General features: G+C 37.0%; 3 protein-coding genes across 3 annotated transcripts; 1 reads left to right on the top strand and 2 right to left on the bottom strand.

The window, feature by feature from the left end:
* LOC104767982 (B3 domain-containing protein At2g33720-like) lies at window positions 14,209-15,038 on the top strand. The gene is made up of 3 exons (XM_010491937.1): window positions 14,209-14,417; window positions 14,503-14,739; window positions 14,792-15,038. The coding sequence occupies exons 1-3, from the start codon at window positions 14,209-14,211 to the stop codon at window positions 15,036-15,038; spliced, it is 693 nt and encodes a 230-aa protein (XP_010490239.1).
* Window positions 17,745-19,188, bottom strand: LOC104767981. Its single transcript, XM_019240941.1, has 3 exons — window positions 18,739-19,188; window positions 18,425-18,556; window positions 17,745-18,317 (listed from the first exon to the last, which is right to left on the bottom strand). The coding sequence occupies exons 1-3, from the start codon at window positions 19,186-19,188 to the stop codon at window positions 17,745-17,747; spliced, it is 1,155 nt and encodes a 384-aa protein (XP_019096486.1).
* LOC109131004 (histone deacetylase 6-like) lies at window positions 19,511-21,244 on the bottom strand. The gene is made up of 4 exons (XM_019241265.1): window positions 21,172-21,244; window positions 20,954-21,090; window positions 19,876-20,001; window positions 19,511-19,792 (listed from the first exon to the last, which is right to left on the bottom strand). Exons 1-4 carry the CDS (start codon window positions 21,211-21,213, stop codon window positions 19,663-19,665), a joined length of 435 nt encoding a protein of 144 aa, XP_019096810.1. The 5' UTR covers window positions 21,214-21,244; the 3' UTR covers window positions 19,511-19,662.

The following is a 21,250-nucleotide window of genomic DNA, read 5'->3' as shown; positions in this document are numbered from 1 at the left end:
ATTTATGTCTCATGTCCACTACTTCTCATCGTAATACCATAAATAGATTGGAATTTTAATAAAAATCTAATTTACATTTTCTGATATGAAATTATGTGCATAAACATTAATATAATTCTGATTAGTAAGAGTATATTTAAAAAATCTTATAATTAGAGATTTTCTGTCCGTTGTATGATTCGATTTTGGTAGAAATATATGTTTTAATTTTGAATGTTTAGGTACCGTATAAGTAAAGAATATCCCATAGAATAAAAAATTTAAATATAGGAAGTGTTGTGATTTTTTCCGATTATTTGCTTTATTTTAAATATTTAGACCATGTAATGAATCAATTATGTATTTTACAAATTAGTTTCTATGCAATTTTGGTAACTATTTTAAAGGGATTTATTAGTTGATTGCCGCTGAAGATGCACAACATTTATGACGGAATTGTTTTGTTCATTTTTTTATGCATAGATTTTAGATTTTGATAACTAATTTTAAGGAATGGTTTTGTTAATATAGCAGCTAATGGTGGTAACATTTATTATTGAATCAAATACATTTAATTTTTTATGTATTGCTAAACTTGTGGAGAAATCTTTGAATATAATAAATGATATATTATTAAAGTTAACAATTTGGATTTGCTAAAGATCAGCTTTGTATATTAATTATTAGTCTATATTCAAAGATTTTTGATTATCAGATTAGTACAAATCAAAAATAGAATTCAAAAAATTTAATTTGATTAAAAAGTGAAATTAATGATAAAAAGGAATATATTAGTATTAATTTTAAAATATCTTTAATTTACAACCCTCAAAACATCAACTTATTTACAACTCTCTGCCATTGTATTAATTAAAAAAAAATCCAAAAATATATTATAACTAAACGTGTGTCTCAAAAAGCTAAACCTCTCCTCTTACATCTAAATACATCCTTTTTATCGCTAACATATACATCACCACTCACCATATCAAGCAAACAATTCCACAATTATAACAGATTCCTCCTAAGTTCATCATTTTTCATCATGGTTAGAGAGAAGAAAAATACTTAGGTTCACTCCTAGGGGTGAACCTTTGTATTCACCCCTAGGGGTGAACCTTTGTATTCACCCCTCATCTCTCAACCAATCAGAATGTTCCATCTAATATTTCATTTAAAAAATAAATCAAAATTAAATTAAAAATCAAAACAAATTAAGGAAACAATTTCTGTATACTTTTATTTAAGGAAAATTAAATATCCACTTGGTTTAGATTTTACAATTAAACGAGATTATATATCGGTTTGGGTTTATAAGTGAGAATTAGGGTTTAGATTTTACAATTAAAATGAATTATATGTCAGTTTGGGTTTACAAATGAGGTGGTTAGGATTTAGATTTTACAATTAGAACGAAATTATATGTCGGTTTGGGTTTACAAATGAGATGGTTAGGGTTTAGATTTTATAATTAGAATGAAATTATATGTCGGTTTGGGTTTACAAATGTGATGGTTAGGGTTTAGATTTTACAATTAGGATGAAATTATATATCGGTTTGGATTTATAAAAGAGTGGTTTAAGTTTTTAATTCTATAATAATATATACAGATTTAATTTCCTTATTTACTATGGGGGTGAATGAAGAGGTTCACCCTAGGGGTGAACCAAAGTATTGTCCAATAAAAAACAGTGGAAGAAAAAAAGTGAAAAAAGACTTTCACCCAATTAACAACCTCGGTTCGGTAAGATTTTTTTTATTTCTATATTCTATACACATACAACTCCTTTTAACAAAGACAATCTATCTTCGACCACAAATAACAAGTCCGAATAAACACCGAAAATAATCAGAGAGAATGTTTGCGCTTGGCGACTCTAGGGTTTTGGGCTCAACCGGTGACGATGCTACTATGATGGATGTGGGTGTAAGAGATCGACCTCCAGAGGATCCCCCGGATGGATCTCGTCTGTGGGTGCAGAAGGTTACGGGGAGTGCGGCAGGAGGGAGACCGGCACCGGAGGAGATACTGGCTACAGTGTACGTTGATGAACGAGTAAGACTCGAATTCCCTGATGGAGAGGATGGGGAGCCAGTGGTTACTATAGAACCAGAAGTCTTGGAGGCGATGAATGGCTTATGGAAAAGTTGCATGATTGTGAAGGTGTTAGGTAGGCATGTCTCCCTCGCTGTTCTGAGCAAGAAATTGACGGAACTATGGAAGCCACGTGGTGCGATGTATGTGTTGGATCTGCCGCGCCAGTTTTTCATGATTTGGTTTGAGGTTGAGGAGGAGTACATGGCTGCGGTCCCGAGTGGACCGTAGAGGGTATTCGGGAGCTATTATGGTGTAAGCTTGGTCGCCGAAATTTGATCCCTTACGGGATGAGATAGTGACGACGCTGGTGTGGGTTAGGGTGTCTAACATTCCGCTCAATTTCTATCATCCGCGTATTCTAATGAGGATTGCTCAAGGCTTGGGGAAGCCACTTCGGGTGGATTTGAATACTCTGAATTTTGAGAGGGCGAGATTTGCAAGGGTTTGTGTGGAAGTAAATCTCCAGAAGCCACTTAAGGGTACAATTAGGATCAATGGCGATCGTTATTTTGTTGCTTATGAAGGTCTATCGAACATTTGTTCTGGTTGTGGAATATTTGTTCATATGATCCACGCTTGTCCAAAAGTGCTTGCAGTGAGGGTGGTATCGAAGAAGGAAGTCACGGGGGGAGTTGTGGCTCCGGGTCTAGAGGATACAAAAATGCGTACGGGGGAGAGTAATGGTGACCAGAATGCAGATGGTTTTACTTTGGTGCAAAATTCTCACCAGCGACCCGCTCAGGCGGCCGGTAAGGGTGTGGCCGCTGCGGGTGAAGTGGAAAGCACCTCGGGAAGGAAAGTCCGCGAGGTCTTGCCTGATTCTGGGGTAGCAAATATTCCGGTATCGAATAGATTTGGGAACTTTCCGGATGAATCAACTCCGACGGTTATTACGGGAGGTTCATATCTTGTGGCGGCAAATAAGGAAAACAAATATATCCCGAATCGGGTGGTGACAGGGAAGAGTCTTCCGCAAGTGAAGTCTATTGTTGTGGGATCAAATGGGCCGAAGGAGAAAGGCTTCACACGTTTTGAGGCCCAGGAACGAAGTTCTGGATCGCGTAAGGGACTGAAGCAAGTAACTGGGCCTAGGTCCAAAAAGCCCACAAACTCTCAGCCGACACGGGGGTTGCTCTTTGGTCCGATACGAGATACTATCGAGATGTCAGCCAACGGTAAGCGGCTTAGAGTTGAGAAGGAGACGATGGGTCGTGAAGGTGGATTTTCGGTGGATGGAGAGAGTTTAGATATGTCTGTTGACTCCGGCTTGGTGGGTCCGAGTATGGGTGATGGTTCGATTGAGCCGGAAGTGGAAGCTGTTTTGGGGACTGATGGGGTTGCGTCACTGAAGGTTCCTTCAGGGGAAGCGTCTGGTGATCGGGTCGCGTAACAGTTATCCCTGGTGGTTCGAGTTTTATTGATTGTAGTCAAGATGAATTGCTTGCTCTGGAACTGTAGGGGGGCGAATAAACCCACTTTTCGAATATCAATTCGTTATATTTTGAAACGATTCCCTACGGACATTCTGGCTTTATTTGAGACTCATGCGGGTGGAAGTAGAGCTGACCAGATTTGTCAAAAATTGGGGTTTGCGAACTCGTTTAGAGTCAAAGTTGTAGGACAGAGTGGGGGATTGTGGTTGTTGTGGATATCGGACATTGGTAGTGTGGAGATTGTTGAATCGTCCGAGCAGTTTATTCATGCAAAGATTGTGAATGGGGTAGAGGTGTTGCAGCTTATAGTCGTCTATGCAGCTCCTACTGTTACTAGACGGAGTGGTCTCTGGGCAAAGTTGATGGAGGTCATTCATGGCATCTCTGGTCCGCTGTTAATTGGTGGGGACTTCAACACAATTGTCCGCGTGGATGAGCGTACTGGGGGGAATGGTCGTCTCTCTGCGGATTCATTAGCGTTTGGAGAATGGATCGACGACTTGTCTCTGATTGATCTTGGTTTTCAAGGTAACCAGTTTACATGGAAGAGAGGCAAGGTGGAGTCGAATTTTGTTGCTAAAAGATTGGATTGGGTCCTGTGTTGTGCTTAGACTCGATTACAGTGGCAGGAAGCTATAGTGAAGCATCTTCCTTTTCTATCTTCTGACCAAGCACCCTTGTACGTTCAACTTTCACCGGAACCAAAAGGGGATCCAAGGCGACGGCCATTTCGGTTTGAAGCAGCTTGGTTGAAGCATGATAGTTTTAAGGATTTGGTGTCAACTTCTTGGAAGAGGGAGTTAAAGACACCTGAGGCGTTGATGGAGCTACGTTTGATTCTACGTAAATGGAACAAGGAGGTCTTCGGTGATGTTCAGCGTCGGAAAGTGCAGCTGGTGGAGGAGATTCAAGCTGTTTAGGACTTATTGGATGTTTCTCAAACGGATGTTCTGTTACGAAAGGAAAAGGATCTGGTTAAAGAGTTTGATGTTTTACTTGAACTAGAGGAGGTCTTATGGTTTCAGAAGTCTCGAGAAAAATGGATTGTCCTAGGAGATAGGAACACCAGTTTCTTCCAGACTTCCACAATTATACAACGGAGAAGAAACCGCATTGAATGTTTAAAGAATGATGCGGGTATTTGGGTGTCAGATTCTCATGAGTTAGAACTTCTCGCAATCGAGTACTGCTGTAGAGAAGGCAATACGCAAGATGGGGAGTTTTAAAGCTCCGGGACCAGATGGATACCAACCAATCTTGTATCAGCAGTGTTGGGATGTGGTTGGTGACTCTGTGGTAAGGTTTGTGCTTGAGTTTTTTGAAACTGGTGTTTTACCGCCTAGTACAAATGATGCTCTGTTGGTGTTGATCGCGAAGGTGTTGAAGCCGAAACAGATTAGTCCATTCAGACCAATTAGTCTGTGTAATGTCTTGTTTAAGACTATCACTAAGACTTTGGTAGAACGGCTGAAGGATATGATATCTAAGCTTATAGGTCCTGCTCAAGCTAGCTTTATCCCAGGCCGGCTAAGTACTGACAACATTGCGGTGGTTCAAGAGGATGTCCATTCTATGAGACGCAAGAAGGGAAGAAAGGGATGGATGCTTTTGAAACTTGATCTGGAGAAGGCCTATGACAGAATTTGGTGGGACTTCTTGGAGGATACGCTTCTAGCACCAGGGTTTACAGAGACTTGGTTCGATGGATTTTACAGTGTGTATCTGGACCATCTATGAGCCTTTTATGGAATGGGGAGAAGACTGAGCCCTTTACTCCGCAACGAGGACTGCGTCAGGGAGATCCGCTGTCACCCTATCTATTTGTTCTTTCCATGGAAAGGTTGTGTCAGATGATTGATCTTTCGGTTGTGAATAAGAGATGGAAACCAATCCGTTTTTCGAGAGGTGGACCACAACTCTCTCATATTTGTTTTGCTGATGACCTCATTCTGTTTGCAGAGGCGTCAGTAACACAAATAAGAGTGATTTGTGGCGTGTTGGAAGCTTTTTGTTCAGCCTCGGGACAAAAGGTAAGCCTCGAGAAGTCGAAATTCTTTTACTCAAATAATGTGTCTACTGAGTTGGGGAGATTGATCAGTGTAGAGAGTGGTATTCAGTCTACTCGAGACTTGGGTAAATATTTGGGTATGCCAATACTTCACAAGCGTATGAACGAAGAGACGTTCAGTTCAGTTCTGGAAAGAGTTTCATCAAAAATAGCTGGGTGGAAGGGGAGAATGCTTAGTTTTGCAGGTCGTTTGACATTGACGAAAGCAGTCTTATCTTCTATACCTGTTCACTCCATGTCAACTATAATCCTGCCCCAGTCTGTTCTCGCAGCCTTGGATAAAACTTTACGATCTTTCTTGTGGGGTAGTACACCAAAAAAGCAGAAGCAGCATTTAGTTGCTTGGGATAGGGTATGTTTATCTAAAGCAGAAGGTGGTTTGGGTATTCGAGCGGCTAAGACCATGAATATAGCTCTTATTGCAAAGATTGGTTGGAGACTACTTAATGACAGAGACAAACTTTGGGCTAAAGTGGTGATCAGTAAGTATAAAGTGGGTTATTTGCAGGATACATCGTGGTCTGCAGTGAAGAGTAACTGGTCCTCAACATGGAGGAGCGTAGGGGTTGGCTTAAGAGTGGTGGTTCTACCTGGTCATAGTTGGGTGATTGGTGATGGGCGTACTATCAAGTTTTGGACAGATAAATGGCTCTCATGGGATAATTTGGCTGATAATTGTATAGGTGAGTTGGGACCTAATCATGAGTCAGGACTGGTTCGAGATTTCTGGATCGATGGTAGGGGTTGGGATATGGATCAGATTGCACCGCATTTACTGGTACATTTGAGGGAGGAGTTAATGTCTATAGTTGTTGATAACTTCACTGGGGCGACATATAGATTATCATGGGGAAGGACCAATGATGGGGTCTTTACAGTAAGGTCGGCTTATGAGATGCTCATTCAGAATGGGACTCCACGACCAGACATGTCTACGTTCTTCACACGAGTTTGGAGAATTGCTGTTCCAGAACGTGTACGCGTTTTCCTCTGGTTTGTAGGGCATCAAGTGTTAATGGTGAATGCTGAAAGACATAGACGCCACATATGTGACTCTGATGTCTGTACGGTATGTAAGGGTGGAGTGGAGACTATCTTACATGTTTTGCGCGATTGCCCTGCCATTTTAGGTGTTTGGATGCGGCTTGTCCCGAGGCAGAGGAGGGGTGAGTTTTTTGGTCAAACCTTGTTGGAATGGATATATGCGAATTTGAATGGGGCGGGGACCAGGGATGGTTTATAATGGTCAATAACTTTTGCTATGACTGTTTGGTGGGGCTGGAAGTGGCGGTGTATGAATGTTTTTGGTGAAACAGGTAAATGCAGGGATAGAGTCCAATTCCTGAAAGATCTATCTCGGGAGGTGGTGAATGCTAATCGGTCTTGTGCAGAAGGGAGAGTGAGGATAGCTAGAGTGGAGCGCATGGTTTGTTGGCGATTCCCGGAACCCGGTTGGTTGAAAGTAAACACGGATGGCGCTTCTCGTGGGAATCATGGTCCAGCTAGTGCAGGAGGTGTCTTGCGTGATGCAGCAGGCGCTTGGAGGGGTGGATTTGCGCTTAATATTGGACGGTGTTCGGCTCCCTTAGCTGAACTGTGGGGTGTGTACTATGGTTTGTACCTGGCTTGGGAGCAGCGAGCGGATCGGGTAGAATTGGAGCTGAATTCAGATATGGTGGTGGGGTTTCTTAAGACAGGGATAAGCAGGTATCATCCGCTGTCTTTCCTGGTATGGATGTGCCATGGCTTTATCTCAAAGGACTGGAATGTCCGGATTTCTCATGTGTATAGAGAAGCTAATTGTCCTGCCGATGGATTAGCAAGCTATGCGTTTTCTCTTCCTTTAGGTTTTCATAATTTTGTTTCAGCTCCGACTTTTATTATTCCTCTGTTGGACGATGATCTTCGTGGTCTTTCACGGCCTCGGAGAGTTTGTTTGTAATTTTTCTATTTTAAGTTTTAAATAAATCACGGGGGCTGTTGCCATCCGGTCTTCTACCAAAAAAAAAAAAAAAAAAGACAATTTATCTTCCATTTGCACAGGTTCCAAAAGGTGTACGTCACATACCAATTGTTCACACTCATAACGTGAAGAAAATGTTCCAGTATTCAATCAAAAGAGACGGAATCACAAATGGAAGAAAGAGAATCAAAATAAGCCATGAGAACTACAAAGCTAATAGAATTCTAAAGTAAAAGATTCCATATGTATTAAGAAATAAGAATAAGAACCACAATGTGATTTCAAAAAATCCATTAATATGTGTATTTCATTTTGAATGATATATACATTTAATCAATCCCAACTTCACATACATATTAGCCTTACCCCAATTATTTAGGGGATATTGCCTTCAACCCATAACATAAAGTCCATATATAATGATGTAAATTTATTTAACAATACAATTTTTTGGGTCAAATGAATCATGTATTTCGAAATATTAATAAGTTTGGTTTTAAAACAAACAAGAATCACAACATATTATGTAACAACTATTATTATTCTGTTTTAACAAGCGACGCATACTTTTTTTTCTGTTTTAATTCCAAAACACTGCTATATTTATGTATAAATTTCCGTATGCCCTATAAAAATACAACAATATTAAAAAAAATATTAACAAAATCTCTGCCAATGAAAACATATATTAGTTACCTCATTAACTCTTTAATGCCCTTTATTTTAGGAACAATCAAATGAAATTTTCAAAATTAAATTTAAATTTCCTAATTAGATGTCAATAACGTTTTCCTAAATTATAGATACCAACAATGGATGACGTGTTATTATGATTTTATTCTCCAAAAATGATTAAGTTCCCAAATTAAGTTACGAAATAAAAATACACTAATCAGATATACTGCAAACCGAAAAAGGAATCATATACACCAAACTTTATCGTTGATTTGCGTAAAAAAAATAGGGATTAACACAACAACTATATTCCTTGATTTGCATAAATAAAATTTCGCCTAAAATTCCGAAATCCAAAAACTGATCATATATTTTATATTCTTTCGAAATCGTTAAATTGGAGAAAGTGATCTTTTGAAAAAAATATATAAAAAGCCTAATTGAAATTACTAACCTATATATATATATATATATATATGTTATTAGGGGTGTCAATCAGGCTGTCTTGGTCCAGCCTGGCCTGAAACCCGTAAAACCCGCATATGTTTGAGCCCGGCCTGGCCCGACCCGAAATATTTTCGAGCCTATATTTCAAAGGCCGAGCCCGGCCCTAACAGAGCTTTTCGGGCTTTTTTGAGCTTATTTTACGGATCAAAAATTCAAACTTATAAGTCTTGAAAAGCAACGTTTAAAGGTTCACTATAAAACAAATCAATCAAAATGTTAGTAGTTCATTTATATTCTCTAAAACCAACTTAATTTAAAAAAAAAAGTTGAAACTAAATCAGATTTTTATATTTTAACCAGATAAATTAATATATAATTCATATAAAATATCACAGACTAAAATTTTAAAAGTATTAAGTAAGATTATTAACTAAATATGAAAACTAGAATTAGAGTTTTAAACTTTATTTACAATAAATCATTAATCAATTATTACAATCAAACAAATATATTAAAAAAACAGTACAATTATATTTGTTTAAGGGCTTTTCGGGCTGGTCCAAGTCCAGTCGGACTTAGCCCGAAAGACCCTATAGCCCGAAAGACCCGTTTTTTTTGGACATATATATTTAAGCCCGAGCTCGATATTTTTCGGGGCTGGGCCGGGCCAGCCCGCAGGCTTTCCATGGGTTTTGGCCCTAATTGACATGCCTATATATTATTCCAATCACCATCCTTTCACCATCTCGCCAAAATATTAAAAACCCAATAGGAAATAGATAACAAACCTATTCATTAGTGGATTTCTTGTTTGTTTTGGTGATAAAATCCAATAACAAATACAATAATCCAATATATATTAATAATTAACTACTAAAAAAAATTTGAATAAGAATATGAGTATATGTCAAATAAATTAAATAACAAAGATAAAATATCTGATATGATTTATAGTTAAATATGCTTCCGCGCGATGCGCTGGTGTTCTACCTAGTTATGTGTTATTGGTTCCATGATTTACAAATACTTATTAAAATCCCATGTTATTCATTTAATGATTTGTTTTTGGATTTCAAAATTCACATTATGTTTTAAATGGATTTGAATGGATTTGAAAGTGTAAAATAGAAGGATTCAAATCTAAGGATAAAACATGTTATTTCAAAATCCATGTATTTTTATTTTAGGAATTTACAATTCCATATGGACTTAGAAATCACCTCTCCAATAACAGCCCCTCAGTAATTTATACTTCCACTAATATAGTGAGTTTATTTCTCCCGTAATATATATTTTAAATATGTCAAAATATCACACTTGTTTAATTCTTGGTAACTGAAACGACCCGACCCGTTTTTTAAATAATAAATAATAATAGTAATAATAATAATAAATAAATTCTCTACAGCTAGTGGTCCCATACCCACCAGTCACCTAACCACAAACACACCAAACAACGAAAATAACAATACAAATAAATATCCAATAATCAATAAATCATAACGAGTAATAATTCCAATCAACATAAACCAGAGAACCAGCAATCCTAAACAACATTGTAGGACCCAACTCTAGCAACCTAGCAAGCCAGAAAACATCAAATCAAGTCTGTAGAACATCCTCCTCTTTACTGCCTTGATTCCACGATCACACTTTGCATTTACCTGCACCACAAACACAAATTGCAATGCATGAGTATTTAATAAACACTCAGTAAGGCAATCCTCCCATCTACTGGGCTATACACACAAGTAATAGAGACATCTCTAACCATCAATCAACAATCAACAAACATCAATAACAAACCAGGACTCTGCATCAACCGACACCGATTGGAGTTGCATCGATCGACACAAGGCTTGCATCGACCGATGCAAGTTACACTTGTATCGACCGACACGCACACTGCATCGACCGACGCATGCTCGACATAGCACGAAAACCCAAGGTTTAACGCGCCGTCCTCGCAGTTGCATCGACCGACGCACATGTCGAACATCGTTTTCCCCGAGGCTTCTCGCCGGATCTTCGTTCCTACAACCACAAAACTCGATCCCAAGCCATAAAAAAGCTTCCTAACGTCCCAGATAACATTCTAACAAGCCAAACAACTCATAAACAAGCAGATCAGAGAAATCTCCAGCTTAGATAAGTCATGGGCATGCACTTACCTTTGCCAAGACGATTCTGAGCCCCAACCAAGCAAGAAAACACTTCCAGGAAGCTCCTACAACGATCCCAGCTACAAATCTCTACAGGAACAACTTTCAATCTCCCAAACTCCTCAGGAACACTCAAGAACACTTAGGAACACCTTTTCTCTCTTTTCTTTCTCTCAAAAGCGGCTAAACACGACTAATGAGACAGAAACTTATGTTAAGGGTTTTTCCCTAACCCAAAACGCAGCGTTAAACTTAAACTCGTCCGCATAAAACCAACCTTGCATCAACCGATGCATCCTCTAAACCGGAATTCCGGTTCGCGGATGTTACAGTAACCAAGTTTGTTTGTTATTTGATAAATCTCATAATTATATGATAGAATTTTATACCATTTTGACACCCCTACAATTAACACCATAATTATAGGACATGCAATCAAATAATTTGCGTTAAAAATCCAGCTTAAAATTTGGTATAATCTAATATAATATGAAGATTTATATTACAGTTTACATTTTTCAAAAAAAAATTAAGAAATAATAGAAAAACTTTAGATTAATGTATAATATATTTTTTTAATAGTACCGTAATTTTAATTTTAAAATTCAAAACGGAGCTGGTTGTAAAAAGAAAAAACACACATAGCATTTTTTAGTTTTATATTGAACTAAAACAAATCAGAAGAAATTTAGGCTTATATGGATTAAGAAAAAGAAGAGAAAACAACCATCATAATTTAGAACAAAAAAAAATATATGAAGTAATCGGATGTATATAGTATTATATTTATAGGGAATATTATGTTATTAAAATTCGGTTTTGGGAATTAAATATTTTGTTATTGTTCCTAAAATTTATGAAATAGTAAAATTTAGAAAATATTAAATTGATTATGGTTTATGAAAAGGAAAATACATATATGCTGATATTCTCTCCATTTAAACATTAAATGTTCACGATTTTATTCTTTTTTTATCAGGATCATATATTTATTATATAATTTTGACGGCCAAGATTAAAGTGAAGCAATGGTCCAGATTAAAGAAGAAGATCCGAAACATTATAACCATGTCATTTTGACCCGCATGTTTATCCGTTTCTGAGTAGTGGACTATTTTGTTTTTACTTAAAAAAAATTGTCATAACTCCAATGGTATTTGTATGTAATTCTTTACAAAACTAAAGTTAGTTTTATAAATGACTTTTCTTTTAATAGTAGGGATAGTAATAAAAACTTATTACATGATCATAATAAAATAATAAATGTTGAATCAGTTTAAAATTTAAAAATCAATTTTCCAAAGATTACTTGTAAACTTGAATTTAGAAAAACTAGATCTTAATATTTTTTTTTTTTATATCTCTTTTTTAATATAATGCTCAGATTTTATTTGGGTTTGAACATCATGAGTTATGTTATCATCTATTAGAAGTTGAGAGATTAAAACCCCACAAAATAATAAGGATCATTTACATGTTTTTAAAAAAGGTGAGGGTTTTCTTTTTGCTCGTTTGCCAGATTTTAAATAAAACACTAAATTTCACCTTCACCTTCCCCCCAAAAAAAAAAAAAGCAAGTAATCCTTGTTAATAGAAAGCCTTAAAACTGCATAATATGGTAATTATAAATTTACACGTGTCAACATAATTTATATTATATTGCCATAATTTTTTTTTTATTAAAGGATATTCAATTTATAAAAATATAATGTACAATGGGCTATTTCCGGAGTAGGCCCATACAAAAATCCCAAGGGGTCCAACTCATATACATCAAACCGAATTAAACCGTTGGAAAACAAAACCGGTCGGGTTCACATACCAAACTAAACTTTGGTCCGTGAAACCCTAATCTACAAACGAAAAGCTCATTGCAGCCGCCGTCCACATATGTGGATGCTCAACCGGAACAGGACCTCCGGTGAGCCTGGACGACTGTAACCGAACAGAGATGGTGAGCCAAGATCCGTTGCCATCCCGCCACTGTAGAACCGTTTTGAGAAGGAGGAAGAGATCTGATCTGTCCTTTGTCGTGGAGGTTTTGTGCTCAGTCGTGAGAGAGAAAGGCAGTAGGGAGTAGATATGAAGACCTTCGACGGTGGCTTAGCTTCGCCGGATCGGAGACTACCTCTCCTATCATAACCGATCCCGTGAAACCTCTAGAATCTCCAGTCTCCAGATCTATCTACCTTCTTCTCTCGTTCCTCGCCGTGAATCTCCCTCTTCCACTCCGCATAGCTACACCTCCGGTGAAGCTCTTACCATCGGCGTCTCGCAGATTCTTCTCCTTTCCACTGCTCCCTTGATTTTGTCCAATAGCTTTACCGAGAAGATGCAATGAGTCACGAATGAAGAACCATGGGCCGAGGGGTCCTCACCATCACCGAAATTGACAGATGACCTAACGTCGATGCACGAAATTATGATCAGAAGAAGAAGAGTTCGGGAGAGAAAAAATCGCCGCGCGTGAAATCCACTCGCACGATTTTCTCTCGAGACTTTTTAGTCCAAATTTTTTATATATATTATATTTAGTCAAAAAAACACTTAGTAAAGTATAATTGATGGATACTATTTTTAGGTAATGAATCTATACTCAATATGTCTTTTTATTTATTATTGTTCAACGCTCAATGTCTATATAAACATGAATTCCTACAAAACAACACTTCAGAATTTTTTTACCATATACAAACGATGACCGCCTCCTTATAAACGCATCGGGTCTTCGTGGTATAGGTTGGCCTCTCGTCCATTTTTTTTATTTATTTACTAATTTTATGATGGTTTTTTTGTTTTAAATTGAGAATTCTGAGTTCTATACATTAACAAATTTTCATATATCATATATTTTGTCCGGTAGTGTACCGCATATTAGATCTTAGTAATATTCATATAGAGTTGCATATAAGATACACTAAAAGTTTAATATATCTAGATCTAAAAGCAACTATGAATATGGGGTTTGCCGTAATTATTAGTATCAAGATTTGTACAAAATCATTAAAAAAAATATACACTTAAATTATATATAATTATTTCAGATAAATAGTTTTAAATTTGATTTTCATCAACATTTTAAACTGTAATGTTAAGGTTATTCTGAAATTAGCTCGCACTTATGAGAAGGGATCTTTAACATAATTTTAAATTATTTCGTTTTGAATATTCGTATATTTTGCATATATTTGAAAATTCTTTGAAATGTATACTAAGCTTCTCAGATTTCATTATAAATTTCAGATCCAGTAACAAAATGATTTAAGTAGAGAGATCACTTAAAAAACTAACTTTAGAAAGAGGCTTCTTTGACTGTGATTTTAAAGCAAGAAAAAAAAAAGAGTTTTGATCCAATGGTCAGGTTTTTTAGTTTTTTTCAATCATGGATAAGGATATGGCTCCCATTTCAGCGTCAAATAAGACTTTGGTCACCCTGGATCTGTTTCCGTATGACAAGCCACATGATGATTCCGAAGATGCGTCAGACAATAAGCAAACCGAAGAAGACATAAACCTGGCGCCACAATGTCTCAACAAATCTAACTCTCTACACCGATCCATGGACCATCAAGAAGGAATTGACCAGAAGCAGTATTGGCTATCTAAACCATCTTTTCCTGAATGGAAGCATCGTGCGTAGCGACATTCTGAGACATCTCCCTACATCTGATCAAAGGGTAGTCGAAGAAGGCCCTGGATTAGCAGTCAACGTGTATGATGAAGACACTGATACTATGCACAAGCTGGTTCTTAAGAAATGGCCCAAGTGTCTAAGCTATATTCTCGGCAGTGCATGGCGTAGGGAATTCGTCGTGAGAAGAGATTTGAAGATAGGCGATGTGGTTGGAATATATTGGGATCCTTATGAGTCGAAGCTTCACTTTTGTGTGCTTTCTCGTTCACCCATAAAAGAGTTAATCTGANCGTAGCGACATTCTGAGATATCTCCCTATATCTGATCAAAGGGTAGTCGAAGAAGGCCCTGGATTAGCAGTCAACGTGTATGATGAAGACACTGATACTATGCACAAGCTGGTTCTTAAGAAATGGCCCAAGTGTCTAAGCTATATTCTTGGCAGTGCATGGCGTAGGGAATTCGTCGTGAGAAGAGATTTGAAGATAGGCGATGTGGTTGGAATATATTGGGATCCTTATGAGTCGAAGCTTCACTTTTCTGTGCTTTCTCGTTCACCCATACAAGAGTTAATCTGATCAGTTACCCCTTTTATGTATAATGTATTGACAAAGGTGTTTTTATCGTTTTTTTAAATAATAATAATCTGACCATTTACCCCTTTTATGTATCGTTTTTACTTATTATAATTTTTTTGTTTGATATTTGCACTTACAATCACATCATCATAACATTTGTTTATTAATTAATAATATAAATATCAATAAATATTATGATACTTGTTATTTTTTACTATAATTTTTCATAAATTATGTTATACTTATAATACATACAAAAAAATTTATAAAGTTGTCACTGTTCATTATGACTTTTCATTTAATAATTTTTAACTTAAAGTTGAGTCTTTTTGGCATAATATTTTTTAGTATAAGTTTTCATTTTGACAATTGTGTTTTTTTAGCTTGCAATTATATATGTTTGATATTTATGTAGTTTTAGCACTATTAATTATTTTTCTTCTTTTGAGATAATTTTTAATTTTATTCTTAGCATATATTTTCAAACTATGTTATTACTTTCAAATAATTTTATAATATATTATAAAATTCTAAATTTAAAATTTAGTGTAACTTTTTTTGAAATACTTCCTCCGCGATATTGCAAGGATATGAGTCCTAGTAATAATAATAATAATATTAATAATCTACACTAATAAAAAGTAGGAGCTACCAGCTTATAAAGCTGTCCACATACGATTTAAAATAACCAATTAGGATTAGTCACTATATTATTTAACATTTTTGAAAAATACAATAGTTTTCTATATTATTAAGTTTTTTTTTAAAAAAGTGTGACACCCCAGGTTCAGGATTATGCGGAGAGACTTAAAAGAATTGATTTGCCACATATATCACCAAAGTGCACTTATCTTTTCGGTCAAGGGTTCTAAGACAACTCCAGAGTTAAGCGTGCTTAAGGTGGAATAGTTTCAGTAGGGGTGACCTTCCGGGAAGTGATTGTTGGAACTGTGTGAGTGAGAACAAAAGACGGGGAAAAAATCATTTGGTGATTTGTAGGAACGATAAACAAATTTTTAAAACCTCCCAGACATAGCTAGCCGACCGTCGGATGTGGATAAGCTCACGGGATTAGTTAGAGGATGTGAGGCCCATTAAGAAAGAAGGACCAATGGGCCGGGAGTAGACATGGGATCCACAGAGAGGTGGCGGTCGGGGCATTACAAGTGGTATCAGAGCCGAACCCAGACGAATGTAGAAGTAACTCTCGTGTCCCAAAATATGAAATGTTGGGAATTAGAGTGAATTTGGTCTAATTTCTAGTTGGTTTACTAATCTAGTTGAGTTATTAACTAAGCCAAAGGGTGGTTAACTAGTTTTGGTTAAAATAAACCTGGTTTAATCTAATTAAACCAAAAGCCCTATTTTTTCTTTATGAGGATGACTCCTTCTCTTTTGTGTTTGTCGTTGTTGGTCTGTGAGAAAGAGAGTCGATTTGGTGGGAAGGAGAAGAAGGAGATCAACAAAGCTTTTGTTTTATAGAGAAGAAAAGGAAACAAAACTGTTAGGGTTTGGGAGAAGGAGGGTTCGACTGCTGAAATCGTTTCCTAAGCTTCGTTGGACACGTTTTCTCATATGTGAGTTGGGACCATCGAGAGTTGTAACTGAGATCGTGGTCTCTTCTGGTTTCTGGTCGGCAAGAGATTTTGTGGGAAGCTTCGTGACGTCTAGGGGAAACGTTCCAGCAAAGGGATTTGATATTTAACGGACGTTGCTAGGCTGTTTCAGACGCAAAGAGAGCCTCTATTCTAGTTGTAGTTATTTTTGTGAATCACTTTGATAAAGTAATACATGTATTTTGCTGTGCATGTTACTGGTATTATGGTTGGTTAATGATGTTTATGTTGTTAGTTTAATTAAATAGTATAGTATGTTTAATTATATATTATTAAAAAACGGGTCGGGTTGTTTCATTGTAGTCGAGTGGGCTCACACCGTCGGGGGTGACGGTCTTGGTGCGCAACGAGAACGTTGTGATCTGTTAGTGGGGGTGAATTGTGACACTCCGGTTTCAAAAATATACGAAGATGGTTAAAAACATTGATTTGGCCACCTATATCATGAAAAAACACAAAAAGATAAATGGTGACGTTAAATTAAATATGAAAAAATAAAATTGGTTTAGGATTCTTTTGATCAGATTTAATTCTTAAACACAATTGATTTTTTAATTCTTTTTAAATTGTATATTTAATATAAAATTATTAACTTAATAGTAATTTAAAGTTTTTGTAATATAATATTTCATAACTATCATTATTGTATATAATTTCATCTAAATGTATCGAATAAAAATTAAAAATAATTCTTTTTAGTCTTCAGACTTCACTTTCACCGGAGTAGAAAGCATAACTATGTCTTCCCAATTCCCATGTTCTTTTAGTTTTAGACTTTTAGGGGCATCGATTGTACAAGTTCGTGAAGAGGGCTGGACGAGTGGAATGAGGGAGAGCGTTAGTGTCTTTTTATAGTTTGGTTAAAACTAAACCGATGGGTTATCGCCCGTGGAACCGAACCAAACCAATAACAGAATAACATTTACATTTCCGGTTATAACCGAATAGGAAACGAAAACCCAGAATTGTGGTCGGTTCGGTTCGTCTCAGGGCAACCTCTTCCTCTTAATAGGGACTGAATCACATAAAATAACATAACAATAAATGGATCATACTTTTAATGTTCATGTGAAAGAATGAGAGTGACGAATTAAGGTGAACGCATATGTTTTTGTTGTTTCCTAAGAGCAGTAAAGTGAGCAACAATCTGATCATAGTCCGGAAGCTTAGGATGAACATGCTTAGCTTCCTTTAAACTTATTTCTGCTTCTCCTCCGTTACCCTTTTGATCCGGCAACATTGTAAACACGTTGTACACTATATGGTAACAGTGACCACACTCTCTCCTTTGACGACTTCTCTTTCCCTTGTAGTAGTACCTCCAATACTCCATGTCTTTGGCTATTGGACTGCTTGATGATCTTGCTTTTCTCCTTGACCTCCTTCTCTCTTTTCTTTCTTCGTCAGTCTCTTTGAACCTGAACCCGCTCTGATCTTTTTCCACCACTTCTTCCTCTATGAAATAATCCTCATCACATGCTTTTCTCTGATCCCCTGGTGCTTTACCACCACTATTTTCTTGCTTTTCATTTACATCCCCATCCGTGAGAGTGAACTTATACACTTCTGCCTCGCTATCAGCCTTTTGTGATGCACACTCTGGCTCATAAGAATCCGAACCCATGACTTCTGTCTCTTCTTCTGCCTCCTTGCTTTTTAGTACCTACACACACCAAGAAGTACCAATGTACCATATTACATACTCGCAAGTCGCAACTCCAACAACATTAAGAAGCAAATAAGATTTTATATAGTGATTCAAAGAGTCACCTGTTTGTGAAATTCCGGAGTGTATTGGAGTGCCAAAACTTCTAGACAAAGGCTGTGCTCCGCTGCTATCTCACCCAATAGTTTGGACTTGGAATCATACGATACTGTGGTCATGGAGAGTTTCTCTATAACCTGCATTTGAGTATATTTATGCTCTGTTAGGTTTTTGAGGTCAGAGATGTAGTCTTTCTTGAACCTTAAGCAAGACGAAACAACACTAGAAGTTTCTTGAATCATAACGAGTTTTATACGAGTTGGGTGTTAATTGACACATAAAGAGAAGCGAAGAAGATAAGCGAGAAACATCAATGAACCTGAGGGTTGACACAATTGCCAGGCAGAAGATTAAGAGCCGTATCCACAAAGTGCTGCCCATAACGCGCACCACAAAGAATCCTCAAGGCTCGTAGCTCATGCAAGTCTCCACATCTCGCAGAGGCAAATACAAGTGTTGAGACGGCTTCGTTGATGCCATCAGGAAGGTCTTTACGTCTCCGAATGTAGGAGAGGTTGAGGAGGATTACGTCGGAGAAGTGAAGCAACAAGTGGTAGAGAGACATGAGACTCTCATCAAGGTAGAGCTGTTGAGCCCTATGAAGAGCACGGTCTCGTTCACCAATGCGAAGCAACTGAGCTATGTCGTGTCGATAGTGTGTTGAAATAGCGTATTTCTTGTTCTTGAGCAGCTTTAAACGACATTGAAGCTGTTTCACTACACTCTTACACTTGGATGTCTTTCGCCATCCAAACAAAAAACAAAACATTATTGTATCGTGTTCTGTTCGTTTGTGTCTCAGCCTTCAAAGATAACTTATTGAATTTGCTCATCATAATGAGTTAACAGAGGATATGAGAGTTTGTAGGAGAAAGTGGGGTTCAATCATATGATTGTGGGGGAAGTGGGATCGACGGTTATTTATTTTATTTGTGGCAGATAAAACGTACTTTTTTATTTTGTTTATTAATTTGTAAATTCTGCGTTGGAATTATGAAGCTATTGTTTTAACATTAGTTAGAAATTTAATTTGTATTAATCATTTGTTCGAAATTGAACTTTTATTAAACTTACACTAATTTTAAGTGAGATGATAGTTAACGTAATAAACCTCATTGGCATCATGGAACCACGAAAAAAACAACAAGAGCTCAGTATACGACATTACATTATCTTCCCTAACACATCCAGAGAGACTAAAAGCAAAGACCAGGTAAGAAGAAAAAGAGTAGGTAATTGGTGCTCAGAGTTGGGGTAAAGGAGGGGCCTCGCCAAATTTAAGAATGTAAGCAGCCTGGTGAATTGGTCTCAGCTGCAATATGATCTGAGCATCAAGATACGCCTCGCAGCAGAAGCACCATACCGACAAGTCACTGTGCTTCCACATAGATATCAAATATCAGTTGGCATTAAAATAACTAAGGAAGAAAAAACAAATGTAATGAGAAACATGTACCTATAGCTGAGTGCAAGGCAGTGACCAGTTTGTTGATGATGCATAAGCATATGCCTGTTCACGAAACGGCTGCATAGAACCTCTTTACAACAAAGGCATAACCAGTTCTCTACTGGATTTTGGCACCTTGTACACATTAGAAAGTAAGATAATTGAGTTCATACAAGAATGATGTCAAAATCAAATATACTGCCAAAAAATACAACAAAAGCTTTGATACAGTGCTTGAGATTGTTTTCTTAGTATTCAGAATCACTAAACACTCCCTACAAGTGGTACTAAACATCCCTATCTTTTGATATGTTCAGCTTAAACAAAACTCGCAAAGCGAAAAGCCAATTCAGCGAGTCAACGATGGAACGGATTCAAAGTTAACTTATGTTTGAACTGTTAGATAATTGGGTTAATACAACAATGATGTCAAAATCAATATACTGCCAACAAACAATCACAAGAGCTTTGATACAATGATGGAAAGTGTATCCTTAGAAATATTTACAATTACACAAAAGTATCATATTCTATCTTTAACTTCAACAAAAAAAATCACAAAGGGAAATAGCCAAATCATATATTTTTAGACTTTTAAAAACAGAGAGACAAAGATAAAAACTAACTCTAAGTTAAGTTCTGTCATGTGAAACGACCTTAACTCAATGCTCACATATAATTTATCTCGTCCAGGGCTCCAAGCTACAATTCAAAATGCATCAATCTAAAATAATGATGAAAAAATCAACAAATCAATCACAGGCACTCCACAAGCACAAGAGGTACAATGCTTTAGATTGTTTCCTTAAAATTCAGAATTACTAAGCAAAAAATCACAAAGGAGAAGGGCCTTCAACTGCACTAACCCCAATGCACATAGAAGAAACTTGATTCCATGGCCTATATGCAATTAAATGTCAGAACTACTTGTTGAGGGCTTCAATTCAAAAAATACATCAATCTAAAAGATTTGAGAGACTCCAGTAACATAACATCTTTAAGAATCCAAGCATCATCACAATCGCGTAAAGCAGGAACGTGTTGCAGAGAGACCTAACCAAAACATCAAATCAAGCGTCTCCATTACCTTGAACAAGGAGTATCAGGAGTTGGTAAGTGAAGCAAATCGGAAGAAAGAGAGTTCAAGTGATCGCAAGATGTACGAGCTTCGACCCAACCCGACCCGGCTCCGACCATCCAGTCTTGCGTTTCATCTGCAACTACCTGATCAAGAGTCTTGATTAAGAAAACAGTGACAGGGGTGAGAGACTATATCGGAAAAAGAGAGGACGGTTTTGAGGTTACCGGCGGAGAAGAGGAGGAGGACGACGTTGCTTTGTTCGCCATGGATAAAATCGTTGGTGAGAGAACCCTAAACGCACCG

Source organism: Camelina sativa, chromosome 19 (assembly GCF_000633955.1).
Source record: "Camelina sativa cultivar DH55 chromosome 19, Cs, whole genome shotgun sequence".
Classification (NCBI taxonomy): Eukaryota; Viridiplantae; Streptophyta; class Magnoliopsida; order Brassicales; family Brassicaceae; genus Camelina; species Camelina sativa.
This window is presented reverse-complemented; position numbering and strand designations above follow the sequence as displayed.

Excerpts from the sequence above, each read along its gene's own strand:
- LOC104767981 (XM_019240941.1), bottom strand. The coding sequence starts at position 19,188 with ATGTTTTGTTTTTTGTTTGGATGGCGAAAGACATCCAAGTGTAAGAGT. Across the intron at positions 18,557-18,738 it reads GCAATTGTGTCAACCCTCAG|GTTATAGAGAAACTCTCCAT; the intron begins GTTCATTGATGT and ends ACTCAAATGCAG. Across the intron at positions 18,318-18,424 it reads CTCCGGAATTTCACAAACAG|GTACTAAAAAGCAAGGAGGC; the intron begins GTGACTCTTTGA and ends TGGTGTGTGTAG.
- LOC109131004 (XM_019241265.1), bottom strand. The coding sequence starts at position 21,213 with ATGGCGAACAAAGCAACGTCGTCCTCCTCCTCTTCTCCGCCG. Across the intron at positions 21,091-21,171 it reads CCTCCTCCTCTTCTCCGCCG|GTAGTTGCAGATGAAACGCA; the intron begins GTAACCTCAAAA and ends ACTCTTGATCAG. Across the intron at positions 19,793-19,875 it reads TGCCTTGCACTCAGCTATAG|TGACTTGTCGGTATGGTGCT; the intron begins GTACATGTTTCT and ends GTGGAAGCACAG.
- LOC104767982 (XM_010491937.1), top strand. The coding sequence starts at position 14,209 with ATGGATAAGGATATGGCTCCCATTTCAGCGTCAAATAAGACTTTGGTC. Across the intron at positions 14,418-14,502 it reads GAAGGAATTGACCAGAAGCA|GGTAGTCGAAGAAGGCCCTG; the intron begins GTATTGGCTATC and ends ATCTGATCAAAG.